The sequence below is a fragment of the Gymnoscopelus microlampas genome (genome assembly GCF_963454915.1).
Source record: "Gymnoscopelus microlampas genome assembly, chromosome: 17".
NCBI lineage: Eukaryota > Metazoa > Chordata > Actinopteri > Myctophiformes > Myctophidae > Gymnoscopelus > Gymnoscopelus microlampas.
Window position 1 is genome coordinate 18,308,023 of NC_139954.1, and position 13,594 is coordinate 18,321,616.

General features: G+C 42.0%; 1 protein-coding gene across 3 annotated transcripts in view; it reads left to right on the top strand.

The window, feature by feature from the left end:
• The window catches only part of epb41l5 (erythrocyte membrane protein band 4.1 like 5), a 68,129-nt gene that overhangs the window by 22,558 nt on the left and 31,977 nt on the right, over nt 1–13,594 (top strand). For all 3 annotated transcript variants that reach the window (XM_084084466.1, XM_084084465.1, XM_084084467.1), the window contains exons 8-13: nt 1,657–1,777; nt 4,045–4,132; nt 4,405–4,493; nt 4,635–4,722; nt 10,118–10,287; nt 12,580–12,683. In XM_084084466.1, the coding sequence (XP_083940592.1) occupies nt 1,657–1,777; nt 4,045–4,132; nt 4,405–4,493; nt 4,635–4,722; nt 10,118–10,287; nt 12,580–12,683 (660 nt within the window). The remainder of the gene's footprint in view (nt 1–1,656; nt 1,778–4,044; nt 4,133–4,404; nt 4,494–4,634; nt 4,723–10,117; nt 10,288–12,579; nt 12,684–13,594) is intronic.

Genomic DNA, 13,594 nt, shown 5'->3' on the forward strand with positions numbered 1-13,594 from the left:
AATTCCTCCCTTGATTATTTATAGAACATTTAGCTCATTGGATCTCAAAGTGATCCTTGGGGGGTAGTTAATGTAGCATCACAATCATTTTAAAGCACTTTGTCCATTTAAACGTTGGCTATTCAAAAATGGCAGATCTACAAGCTCTTACAAGATCTTCTGTTCTGGGGGTCCCTGGCACAAAACATTTTCAGATAGGGGTCCGCGGCCAAATACATGTCAATTTGACACAAAAAAGTTTGCGAACCAGTGCTCTGCAGAGCCTCAGCTTGTAGCTTTTCCTATCTACGCACTAACACTACAGTAGAATGGATATAAAAATAGAAAAATGGCAACCCTAAAGCTTATCTGGTTCTCCTTCTGTCCTTAACCCTCCCACATAAAAGCTCTGGAGATGGGATTGTACCATTTTATCATCACAGGTTTTGTTATTTTGGATGCATTCTATTCATTATAATTGGGGACCCCTGTTTTCTTTTTTTGTTGTTTGCTTTATTTCCGCTAGCGTCTCGTGCTCCTTTATTTCCAGTTTATTGTGTTGTCCAGATAACACAGCTGGCCTCTCTAGTCCAGACAGAGAAAGACCATTAGCCCCCAGCTGCCCTTATTCAGGGAGACGGCAGGACAAGGTTATCTTTTCACTGCTATAACATGCAGATGAGGGGTGTCATGCTCATTGGAGGCCGAGTCTTGTTTTCTTTGTTGTTGTTGTTTTTTTTTAACTTATTTTTCAGGCAGCAAACACAGCAAAAACACAACATACATTCAAAATGAAAGTAACAAAAATATATATACAAGGGACACTATTTACTCTTATACAAATACCATTTTCCCCAAGGTTTTTTCATATAACTCTTTAGTCCTCAGATTATAGGTAATTTTTTCCATGAGGCATATTTCTTCTATACTATCCAACAAGTGTTCCTCTCTAGGAGGATCTGTTTTCAGCCAGCTGCTTGTGATGGCTTTTTTTAAAGCCGCCAGTGTCAAGATTTTGAACAGGTATATGTCCTCTTATGTCCTCTGGTGTCACTCCGAGATATGAAATCCGGGGATCACAAATGATCTTATAACCTATAGTTTCCTCCAAAATCCGAATGACCCTGTCCCAGAATGTCCGTATTTTCTCACACGAGCAAAATACTGAGGCTTGTTTTTTAGGGATGGTATTGAGTTTGAAAAAGGCATCGTGATCTCGCTCCATGTATTGAGTCAAGGTTTAAGACCCGATGTGAGGGGATTTTTGGACGGTCTATATGATCCTTTTCATCAATTAAAAACAATTCAAAAACATTTTTCTAAAGGATTTCATAAATAAAATAAAATAATTTGCATAAATAAAACCATAAAAGTAGTGAAAATAGCAGATCGAGGCGTTGTGAGCTTGTAGATCTGCTATTTTCACTAGTTTTGGTCCCAGGCAAACGTCTAATTTGTCTTTTGGGTCTTGAGCTAAAAAGTTTGGGAACCACTGCCCTAAACTGTACTAGTATGATTACTACAGGCTCTCACACACACACAGTCTGTCTGCATAGCTGTCTTGGATTTTGTCTGTGTTTGTGTCGTCAGTCTGAATGTTTTGTCATATTTGTGTGTGTGTGTGTGTGTGTGTGTGTGTGTGTGTGTGTGTGTGTGTGTGTGTGTGTGTGTTTTCAGCTGAGCTGGGTGACTGTGACCCAGCAGAACATGGTCTGGACCTGGTGTCAGAGTTCCGCTTCATCCCTGGCCAGACGGAGGACATGGAGCTGGCCATATACAACACATGGAAAGACTGCAGGTAAACGGCTACACACAGGCTCATGGATTAAAGTTCTCAGTCGCCACGGCTGATGTAATTTGGATTCCATAGAAACCAGCATGTCTTCTATGGAAGCATGTTGTGCAGCGAAAGTAGCCGATCTACAAGCGACACATCGAGTGCTTGTAGGGCTTGTAGGCTACTTTCACACTGTTTCACAAATCACACATTAGGACTTGACCATACAAAAAGTTTCAGTCATGAAGTGTTATTTTGCTTTAATCCATGCAGGCTGCATTACGTGTAATGTACCGTGTATACATTTATTTAACTTGAACCCAACCATCCCTATACTGGGCATGTCATAATATGGGAAGATTCTAAGAAAATTGGTGAACATTCTGAGAGCTACAAGCTTATACAGTAGATCGGCTTGGCTATTTTCAGCTACGAGAGGTGGAGTAGAAGGAAACATTTAACAGAGCTAGTATAGACCGCTTGGGGATACCGGTCAACTAAGTATATCTTGCTGTGGGACAGAAACCTCCTATCTCCTTTTTTTTCGTAAATTAATGTCCTACTTGATCATACTACAGCGTCACACAAAAGCATAAAAAGTAGCAGGTCTACAACCTCGTAAGTATATTTGAATCTTGAAAAGTAACAGTTTTGGACATATGAGGTTTCTACCCGACAGAGACGATTTATGGTTTAAGTGGTTATGCCATAGAATGTCTGTTTATTGTTACACTGAATATTGTTATTATTTTATATATAAGTGTACGTGTTTGGTTACATACACAGTAACCAAACAAGATCTCATTCCCAAGCATCAGGCAAAAAGGTGCTGTGTGCCTCCACCCTAATCTGGCCTACTGAACTTGAACTCTAGGCTGGATCCACCAAGGAATGTTGTATCTGATAAATCAACTCTCTAGGTCTCTGCAAATGCAAAACACATGGAGCTGATAGGCCACAGACCGGGGTTTACAAAGCTTCTCATGATATACAGTCAGATCCTCAGTGTTAAATGAATGTTGAATAGCTCCATATTCCGATAATAATCATTGCTATAGGCTAGAGTGTTTGTTCAGTAACAGAGGTCTCCCCGACTCTCTAGCTCATTAGTAAATAGAAAATACACGTCAGGATACCAGTTTCATTCAATCAGGAGAGAACTGATACAGGTTGGAGGATAAACAAGTGATATTGGAAGAGAGAGAGATGCAACAACAAATAAGCAGACAACTGGAACTGGAACACATAAAATATATACGCATAGTAGTGATGAGCGGGTCGACCCGTAACCCGCGGGTCAACCTGCGGCGCGGGTGGGTCGAGTTAGGATTTCAGAGGAAATTATGCGGGCTGCGGGTGAGCGGGTCAGCCGCTCTCACACGCAAAAAAAATAAATAATCACATGCTCTTGTTTAGTCTATATTCCTAATAAGAATAAGAATAATAACAATAAAACAGTTTGAATACACTTGGGGTGTATACTTGAAGATTATTTTCCTTCATGATTTTACCAATTTTTTTTTTACCGCGGTTCGCGGGGCGGGTTGAGCCATAGATTTATAAATGGGTTCGCGGGGCGGGCCGGGCGGGTCATGAAAAAACCCGACCCGCACATCACTAACGCATAGCCTCTTTATTTAATTTTTTTAATTTTTAAATGGCATTGAAGCGGATAAATTATCTTTGTGCAATTCTCTCTCCCAATTGGATAAAATGTGTCATGAAACGAATACTGTCATGGTTCAATGTTTCATTATTAGATGAAAAACAGTAAGCACTGGGTCTTGTACTGCGGTAAAATGGCCTCAGACCAGTGCAGACCAGTTACTACTGGGTGTTGCACTGCAGTAAACTGGTCTCAGACCTTCATCATACTGCCTAGAGAGCAGACTGACACAACCTTGTCTTTTTCAGTAGAGATAACAGAGGATGATTTGGGTGATAAATCTGTCGGGTTGGTAACCTATTTCTCTGTACCCTCTGTGATGACACACTTCCCAGAGAAGGGGGGGTGATATTTATCATGCCTCACACTTACAGTACGTGTAGGTCATCGTGGAGTTTGGCTACATCAGGCATAATCCTGAACATATTACATCATCATACGTGTTTCTTGCATTTGTATCTGGTAAACATGCCATAATTGACTGAAGTGTAATTCGTTAATTTCTGATCATTGTATGTTTTCTTCAATTGTTCTCTCTCTGCCTCTGTCTCTCTCTCTCTCTCTCTTGCTCTCTCGTGCTCTCTCTCTCTCCGCCTCCCTCCCTCTCCTTCTCTCCCTCCAGAGGTCAGATGCCAGCCCAGGCAGAGATTAACTACCTGAACAAGGCCAAGTGGCTGGAGATGTATGGGGTAGACATGCACATGGTTAAGGTAACGCACACATACACTCACTCCAGTGTACCCACTGATCTACTAATGATTACCATTATATACAGTAGACACACACACGTGCACACATACTCCCCTCTAACATCAAAGCTTGAAAGTCAAACAGGAAGTAGTTAAGTGCTGCTGATGAAAGACAGGAAGTCCTCAGGATGTGGAGGATACGTGATAATATTATCTCTCTCTCTCTTTCTCTGTTTCTGTCTCTGTCTCTCTATCTCTCTCTATCTCTCTCCGTCTCTCGCTCATCTCCGCAGGCCAGAGATGGTAATGAGTACAGTCTGGGTCTGACCCCCACTGGTGTTCTGGTGTTTGAAGGAGAGACCAAGATAGGACTCTTTTTTTGGTATGTGTGCTCATGCATTTACTTTTCATTGCATGTGAGTGCTTGTGTAAACATTTGTAAGGATGTGTTCTACTACTGCACCTGTACTGGTGTATGCACTGCATTTATGTCTTTAAAAAAAAGTATATTGTTTTATCCCAGGCCGAAGATTACCCGTCTGGACTTTAAGAAGAGCAAGCTGACCCTGGTGGTGGTGGAGGATGATGAACAAGTAAAGGATGATGAACAGGTAAAACATACTCTCTCTCTCACACACACACACACACACACACACACACACACACACACACACACACACACACACACACACACACACACACACACACACACACATACACACATACACACAGTCACACAGTCACACACACACCCACCCTCAAACCCTCGCTGATGCAGAGTAGTTCAAACACAAGGCATGCATGCACTGTAATACAGCCTAGAACATAGTCTAGTCCAGTGGTTCTCAAACTCTTTCATGTCAAGGACCCCCATAATGATATGTATTTGGCTGCGGACCCCCATCGCAAAAAGGGACCTCCAGAAGCAAAGATTTCAGTTTGAAAACATTTACTTTAAAAAATATATATTCAAAGATTTGCACAAACTTTTACGATTTAAAAATGGCAGAAAATGGCAGATCTGCTCTTGTATATCTGTTATGTTTGATAAGCCAAAGTATAACATATGGTTAAAGTGGTTAAAATGATTGTGACGCTATATTACGTCATTTTGCTGGGGACACCTTGGTGCCCCCCCATGGACCCCTGGGGGTCCCGACCCCCACTTTGAGAACCACTGGTCTAGTCCATACCAAACCCATAAACTCCCTACACATGTTTAATGTTTCATTCAACCTGTATAATATGCCGTTCAAATGTATTGTAGGCATACACAGTAGGAGATAAACCACAGAATTTATGAATAAACATAATAAAGGTATTGGGGGATATACCATCTATGAGCTTATTGAAAATAATCAAAATGCCTTAGACAAGGAAAAATACAAATGATAGCAGATGTTTTACATGTTTATAAAGGGGGTTGTACAAATGGAACCCTTATGGGATTGTAACCCGTAAATTAGAAATCCCATAAGGGTTAACTTGGTTCTTCACTATCAATATTTTAGCTAGGACCCCCTCCAGGACCCCTGGGCGTCTCCAGAGCCCCACGTTGTGAACCAGTATTGTAAAGCAGTGGCTTTCAAACTGTTGCGAGCTTGTAGATCTGCTTTTTTCACAATATTTATCTGTGGAACTGAGTCAAACTAAATTGAATGCCTCAACTCCTACAATTCCAAGTGCTTGTCAGGGTTAGGGGGTCCCCAGTTCAAATATGATTATTTTGTGGGGTCCCCAGTTCAAATATGGTTATTTTGTGGGGTCACCAGTTCAAATAGGATTTATTTTGGGGGGTCGCGGCCTGAAAAGGTTGAGGACCACTTTTATAAAGCACCCTCCTCCAGCTCAGGGGACTCATGTCTTTTGTCTTCTGCTTTTTTTTTTTTTTACAACTTTATTTTTAGTATTTTCAGTTATTAAGACATACAACCCCACATATACCCCACCCTCCCCGGTTCCCTCACAGAAAATAAAATTACAACAATAAAACAACATTTATAATTGGGAGAAAATAAATAAAATACGAGAGCAGTAAATGGTTGAAGTTGGAATTGAAAACAAAAAGAAAAGATTAAAAAGAAAAATTCTTAATTCTTAATAAGCTTAAGGGGGTTTTAGCTTAACCACACCAGACAATTAGCAATTAATTTGGCAAATATAGGGTACCACACATCCAAGTACAATTAAAAGAGTGACCAATATTCCTAGAAACCACAGTGAACCGGAACAAAATATAAACACTTATTGAATCAAAATACAGTATCACTTTCAGCAAATGTAGGAAAAGACAGAGTAAAGGTGAATTCCATAAAAGGGGACCAGGCCTTTATAATTTTTCGGGGAGATTTATATCTATTGTACCTGAGCTGTTCTAATGGTATAAAGGACAGCACATCCTTGACCCAACTTGTAAACGTTGGTGGTTTATCTGATTTCCAATTGCGGAGAATAAGGTCTTCTGCTTTTTTAACTGGTGTAGATAAGGAAAGAACACACTGAATGTTCTCGTCTGTTGTTTATGTTATTTTGCGCAGATCAAGTTTAAAAACGTGTCCACCTCTCGTTGGAACATCTCCTTCCCGTTCTTGTGGATGTTCAAGTACAAAATGAGTCGGCTATGATAATGAACGTACTGTAACCTGTTTCATCATCACTGCATAGCATTACTATTAAATCTATTCGACAGCAGTGTATTGGAGGGCAGTCCTACCCGGTGTGTCGTGATGAGGAATGTGATAAGAAACTTCATACATGTTTTTTCTGTCCCGGTGTGTATGTGTCAGATGGTATCGCCTCCTCTTGGGTTTCTGTCCACATAGTTTCATACTGTAGCTGCATACGGCTCTCAGTCCTAATAAAAGGGCTTTGTTTTACAAATGAAAGCCAAACGGGACGAGTGAGAGTATTGTACCCAGGGGCGCTGTGTGTGTGTGTGTGTGTGTGTGTGTGACTGTGTGCATATTTTCTGTAAGTTAAAGTCACATTTCTGGATTTTGAACAATTATGTTTTCCTGCTTTCTGTTTTCCTGGTTGCATACCTAGCGTTCACACACTGTGTGTGTGTGTGTGTGTGTGTGTGTGTGTGACGTTCCACACTTGTGTGTGTGTACATCCAGGAGGGCTGTGTGTGTACATCCAGGAGGGCTGTGTGTGAGGTTAAGGCCGAGGTAATAAAGTAGCCTACTCCCTCAGGCATGTCTGGTATGCGCAGCTCTCCTACACACACGCACACACACACAACAACGCACAGATCCACAAGCGACGCGTTTTGGGCTTGTAGATCTGCTACTTTTGATGCTTTTGAATCCTGAAAAGTAACAGTTTTGGACATAATGAGGTTTCCACCCGACAGTTCAGTTAGCGTTTCCTTTTCTTTGTCTCTCCATTACTGAGTTATGACAGATTTCAAACTTTTGACCTTGACGTTGGACTTTTTCAACCCAGGAGTTAATCATCTCTTCAGGGCAGTCTACTGTTCATTGTCACTAAAGTTGAATGAAAATCCACCAATGTTTGTATTGTGGAGAAACGTTATGCTGCTGCTGTGCTACTGATTGAGTTCTCTGTTGTAATGGATGGAACTGAGGGATATTGTAGTCATGTTAAACGTCTTATAAAATCCCATTCAAGATGCAGTGGCTTGCTGCTCACCCACAGTGACAGGTGGCTGCTTGGAATGCAGACTTTTACTCCAGGAATGGAAGTCACATGTGTGTGTGTGTGTGTGTGTGTGTGTGTGTGTGTGTGTGTGTGTATGTGTGCTCGCGTGCGCACAAGAGTACGAAAGAACGAAAGGGAACATGAAGCCTAATTTATGCTTTGTTGCATGATGGTGGCATAAAGATAAAGGAGATAAAGAAAACTTTATTGTCCATTAAATTTAACATGAAATGGAAATTTGCCTCTGGCACACTAGCATCCAGTATACAACCAATGAAATACATAAAATACACAAATGCAATAAGATAGTACAATAACAAATGCATTCCCATTACAGCCACAGTGATCATGGGCTGTAGGGATTGGGTGGTAGGGTTATTTTCTTATTTAAAATATCCGCTCCAGATGGCACAAACACATTCTCGTAACACTTCTTTTTAGTTAATGGTACTCTCCTGCCAGATGGTAATAGCTGAAATGAAGGGTGAACAGGGTGGGTAGAGTCGTTGTAAACCTGAATTGCCTTTTTGGTTATGGAGCGGTTGTATAATTATGTTCTAAAGTCGCAATTGTTTGTCTCCAATGATCTTACTTGCCTGGTTGACTACCTGGGCAAGCTTGTTCCTATCTCTAACTGAGAGGTTCCCATACCAGGAGACCATGTTAAACAAAAAGTGAGAACACTCTCAGTGAGTTACCTGAGAAAGTAAAGAAAAGAACAACTGGAGAGGTGGGAATGTGCATGTTGGATGGGTTCCAGTCACCCTGTAGGTTTCTACCAGGCTGAGGACCCCTTGCAGGCTTTCATCCAGACCACCATGTGAAATCAGATTAATGAGCTGCACCTGCACTCACTGCAGCACAGCCATCATCCGTAACCCCCACGTATCCCTTCACCTCCAAAACATAGCATGGTTTCTCTACTCCAAGACTCTAATTATAGCTAACTATGTAGTTAGTATCTATCTAAACAAGTTCACAAAAAGCTCTACGGTACTTTTGCAGTTATTTATTTATGTTTTTGTGAAATGTATAACATTTTAGTAAAAGTTTACTGGGAAATGTATTCTCACTTGATCCTGTGTCAACCAATGAACGCAGAATATTCAGTAAGTGTGTGTGAGAGACTTTCAGAAGGATGCTCACCCCAAACATAATCGTCTCTGTCAGGTGGGGAACCTCATATGTCCAAAACGGTTACCTTTTTAGGATTCAAATTCAAAAATGGCTAAAGTAGCAGATCTACAAGCTCAAAATGTGTCGCTTGTGGATTTGCTACTTTTGCTACTTTTTGTGTGACGCTGTAGGCGGTTAATTTACAAAAAAAACGGGTTTCTGCCCAACAGCGACGATATACACACTGGCTGTATATTGTACACTAGAGTTTCGGGGGGCTACGCCCCCCGAAACCCCAGCCGCGCACGGGGCCCAGCGTGGGCGTGTGTATATTGGGGTACCCAAATCGCCGCAGTAAAACTGTGGAAAAGTGAAAAAATAAATAAAAAAATTAGAAGAAATTATATTTGTTATGTTGCAGGGGCTCCGCAGGGGGTCCGCGGATCCTGTGGAGTGTTGGGACGCGCGGGGACCCCCCTGGAACATGGCGGACCCCTTCGGTGTTTTTTTTTTTTTTCATGAAGGTGGTTGCTTGTTTCTGCCGCTTGTTTTTAGAGAACCTGGCATGCCAACCTGAACCTGGCAACCCTGATGTTTACCCTTAGCAGATGCCGTAACGGTGCGCGCTGTAGTTGTTTTCCACGCTCGCGCAAATTAAACACTAAACGGAGAAGCTTATGATTGTGAGGTTGAGCGTGAATGTATTAGCATTGTAGTCACCTGAATTGAGCGTGGAAGCAGAAGACACGGTGAAGGGGAGGTGAAGGAGGCGCTGCTGTTGTTTTCTTCTGGCAACGGAGAGAGCTGCGGAGTTTCAATGGCGGCCGTTCGTGTTGTTTCGGCGAAACCCGTCGCCGTTCGGTGTCGCTGGTGCGCACGGTAAACGGTAAGAAAGTGATTCACCTTCCGTTTTGTCGGAAATGTGGTGAGTGTAATAAATTATGTTGCGACGTGGAAACTGTGGAGTGAGCAATGACGGGTGCCCTACGCCACCCGTAAATTGTGAAAGTCGGCCGTGGCTACTATGGTGGCGACATGTGCTATGTCGCCGTTGTGTTTACTCGATTACAGAGCTGTGGCTATAGCGTCAGCGGCGCGCGGAAGTAACTTGTCGTTTATATAATTAGATGCAAGGCACTATGGATGAAAGCGTTAAATGGCACTTGAGATGAATATGTTTCACCCTATATTCCACGTTCACACCCTACCCTCCCATCTCTCCTCCAGGGTAAAGAGCAGGAGCATACGTTTGTCTTCAGGATGGACCACCCCAAGGCCTGCAAGCACCTCTGGAAGTGTGCTGTGGAGCACCATGCGTTCTTCAGGCTGAGGGGACCTGTGCAGAAGAACTCCGCCCGGTCCGGCTTCATTCGCATGGGGTCACGGTTCAGATACAGGTAATGCACACACATACTTATTAGATGCCGATTCTTTTTGGGGGGGTCACCAGATGATTTGCTTAATGTGCAACATTGTTTTCTCACTTAAACGGTAAACAAGCCAACATACAGTGCGATTATACAGGGTGTCTGCACATTTCTAAATTTACACATTAAGGACGCATTTTTTAAAGACCTTTTTAACACATTGACCGCCAAGACCGTAGTCCTACGGGCCGTTAAATCCAACCGTTAACCGCCGTACCCGTAGTCCTACGGGGCGGGTGTTTTCCCATGTTAAATCGAACAGGCGCAGATTCCGTTTTTTTTTTTTGCACTTCCGGTTTCGGGGGGGGGGGGGGTTTTGTCCCGCTTCCGTTTCCTGTCTAGCGATCAACTTTGGAAGCGGTTATCTCAGCTTGTTGTTTTGCTCTCCGCATCCCCCACTCTGATGTTTTTGCCTCGTTCTCCAAAATGGAGGCACGGATTGCGTCGCAGTCTTCAGTGTTTTGTTCTGTCGGATCCCGTGTTTGTGTCGAACCAAATGAACGCGGATTTTTAACGGATTTAGCGGGGGCTATGGCGGAATCAAAAAAACAAAAAAGGACAATAAAAGCGTGGCAGTGGTGAGTGCATTATGAGATTAGCCCTTGGCGGTGGATGTGTTAAGAGTGCTAAAATAAAGAAATAAGACCATTACTGCGTCAAAAGTAATCAACAAACTGCAGTGAAAAACATTGGCCAAATTGTCAAATATTACTTAAGAAAGAGGCAAAAATAATTAAAATAGCTGATCTACACTCTACGTTGTGAGCATGTAGATCGGCTGTTTTCACAATTTGCATCTGTGGAACCGAGTCAAACAAAATGTATTTCCTCAACTCATACAATTCCAAGGCCTTGTCAGGGTGGGGGGGGGGGTTATATGATTATTTTGGGGGTTGCGGCCTGAAAAAGTTGAGAACCACTGAGTTAGGGGTTCAGGCGGGGAGGAGTTTAGAAGAGCTTATTGGCGACTGCCGACTGGATTCAAATGAGCCTCAGATACAAACACTGTACATGGGCGATGTTCAGACTCATACACGTGCATATGAAGTCAGACTACATAGTAGAGAAATTCTACTCCCTTTGCATTTTGATGCAGTTTTCTGTCAAATGCACACACATGCAAGGCAGATCTTCCTCAAACATGGCATACCCATTTGGCGTGTGCTGATCTTCTGCAGACACAAATCCACTCACAGTAGTTTATACATTATCAGGCTCAAACTCTACATTGTCAAACATACTGCAGCAGTACAGTGTGTGTGTTTAAACATTAGCCAGTTGGATAAGCAGTGGCAGCCTGCCTCTCTCTCTGTCTCTCTCTGTGCTGTTGGTTTAACTGTGGGGTTGTAGGGTTTGTTGTTTCTGAGAGGTTATCGCTTGGATGGCCATGGAGTTCACTAGGGGCCATGCTTGCGCTGCCTGTTTGGTCACGTCCAGCGATAATACTGTACATGCGCTAGACCCGCTCTGTGCACAAGTACTCGGTGAGATTGCACCTGAGCCTTCTGCACTGCAGTCAGTGAGAATTGCTGCCCTCATATTCAATGACGGAAGAAAAGCTCATTCATTAACCCATTCAATCCCTGAACGCATCTACAAATGTCTTCTAAATGCTAACAGTTTTCTGAAAACCGTATGTTGCTATGATATCATTGGTTCTCAAAACTTTTTCATATCAAGGACCACCAAAATGATATGTATTTGGTTGTGGACTCCCATCTCAAAATATTTTGTTCCAGGGACCCCCAGAAGCAAAGATTTGAGTTACAAATGTTTGCTTTGAAAATATATATATTCAAAGATTTGCAAAAATTGAATAGCCAAAGTATAAAATAATGGTTTAAGTGGTTACACAGATGCGTTCCTGGTTTTAATGGATTAAAGGTGTCATTCCTGTCTTCTACATTTTCATATTTTATGCATTGACTGACATTCTTCTACAGAGCGATGTAAAGTTAGTTAGTAAGTAGGTAGCTTCTGCATTGGATGTTGTTGGGTTTTGAACCGAATAATATTTATTTTATTATTATTATTAGAATAAGGTTATGGAATGTTTTTTAAGGTATGAATGCCACTGGTAAGATCTGCACATCGCTGCTTTCTGTATCGCTGTCATTAATGCTGCAGGATTCTCTCCAGTAACGTTAAGGTCAGAGAAGAGATTAATACAGGTCTTCTAACTATAACTGTGTGTGTGTGTGTGTGTGTGTGTGTGTGTGTGTGTGTGTGTGTGTGTGTGTGTGTGTGTGTGTGTTCATGCAGTGGAAAGACGGAATACCAGACCACCAAGGCCAACAAAGCACGGCGTTCAGCCTCCTTCGAGAGGCGGCCCAGTCGACGTTATTCCAGAAGAACCATGCAGAGAGGTGAGCTGAACACGCATGCTCGCACGTACACACACATTTAACCCATTAAGACCTCGAGGCCCATTCTACGAATGACTTCTATATCAGTTGTTCTCAAACATTTTCGTGCCAAGGACCCCCAAATATATATGGCCCATAGATTTTAGCGTTGGCTATTAAAAAATAGCAGATATACAAGCTCGCAACTTGTTTTGTGCCAGGGACCCCCAGAAAAGAAGATTTATGTTTACACTTTCAAGATTTTTTAAAAAATGTTCAAAAATAGCAGATGTACAGTGCAACGCTGGGAGCTTGTATATCTGCTATTTTTTAATAGCCAATGCAAAAATATAAAATGACACGGATGCTTTCCCGGGAATACATCCCGACAAATGTCATTTTAGATTTCTTTGGCTATTCAAAAATAGCAGATGTACAAGCTCATTGCTTGTAGATCTGCTATTTTTTTGAAGAAAAAAAAAAAGTGAATATTTTTAACTCAAATCTTTGCTTCTGGGGATTCTACAAATGTCTCCTAAATCAGAACTGAGAATTGAGTTGCTATAATATCAGTGGTTCTCAAACTGTTTCATGTCAAGGACCCCCAAAATTTTATTGTATGTATTTGGCCGCGGACCCCCATCTCAAAATATGAGCTTGTATATCTGCTATTTTTGAATAGCCAAAACAATCTTAAAATGACTCAAACGCGTTACCGGATTGAATGGGTAAATAGTAGTAGACACAAGCTCGAAACGTGTCGATCTGCTACTTTTGATGTTTGTGAATTGTAATCCTGAAAAGTAACAGTTTTGGACGTATGAGGTTTCCAACCGACAGAGACGATATCCAGAATGGAAACAGGCACCTCATGTAATCACACACACAGGATTTCCCATCTTATCATTATTTTATGAGCAGGCTCTAGTAGT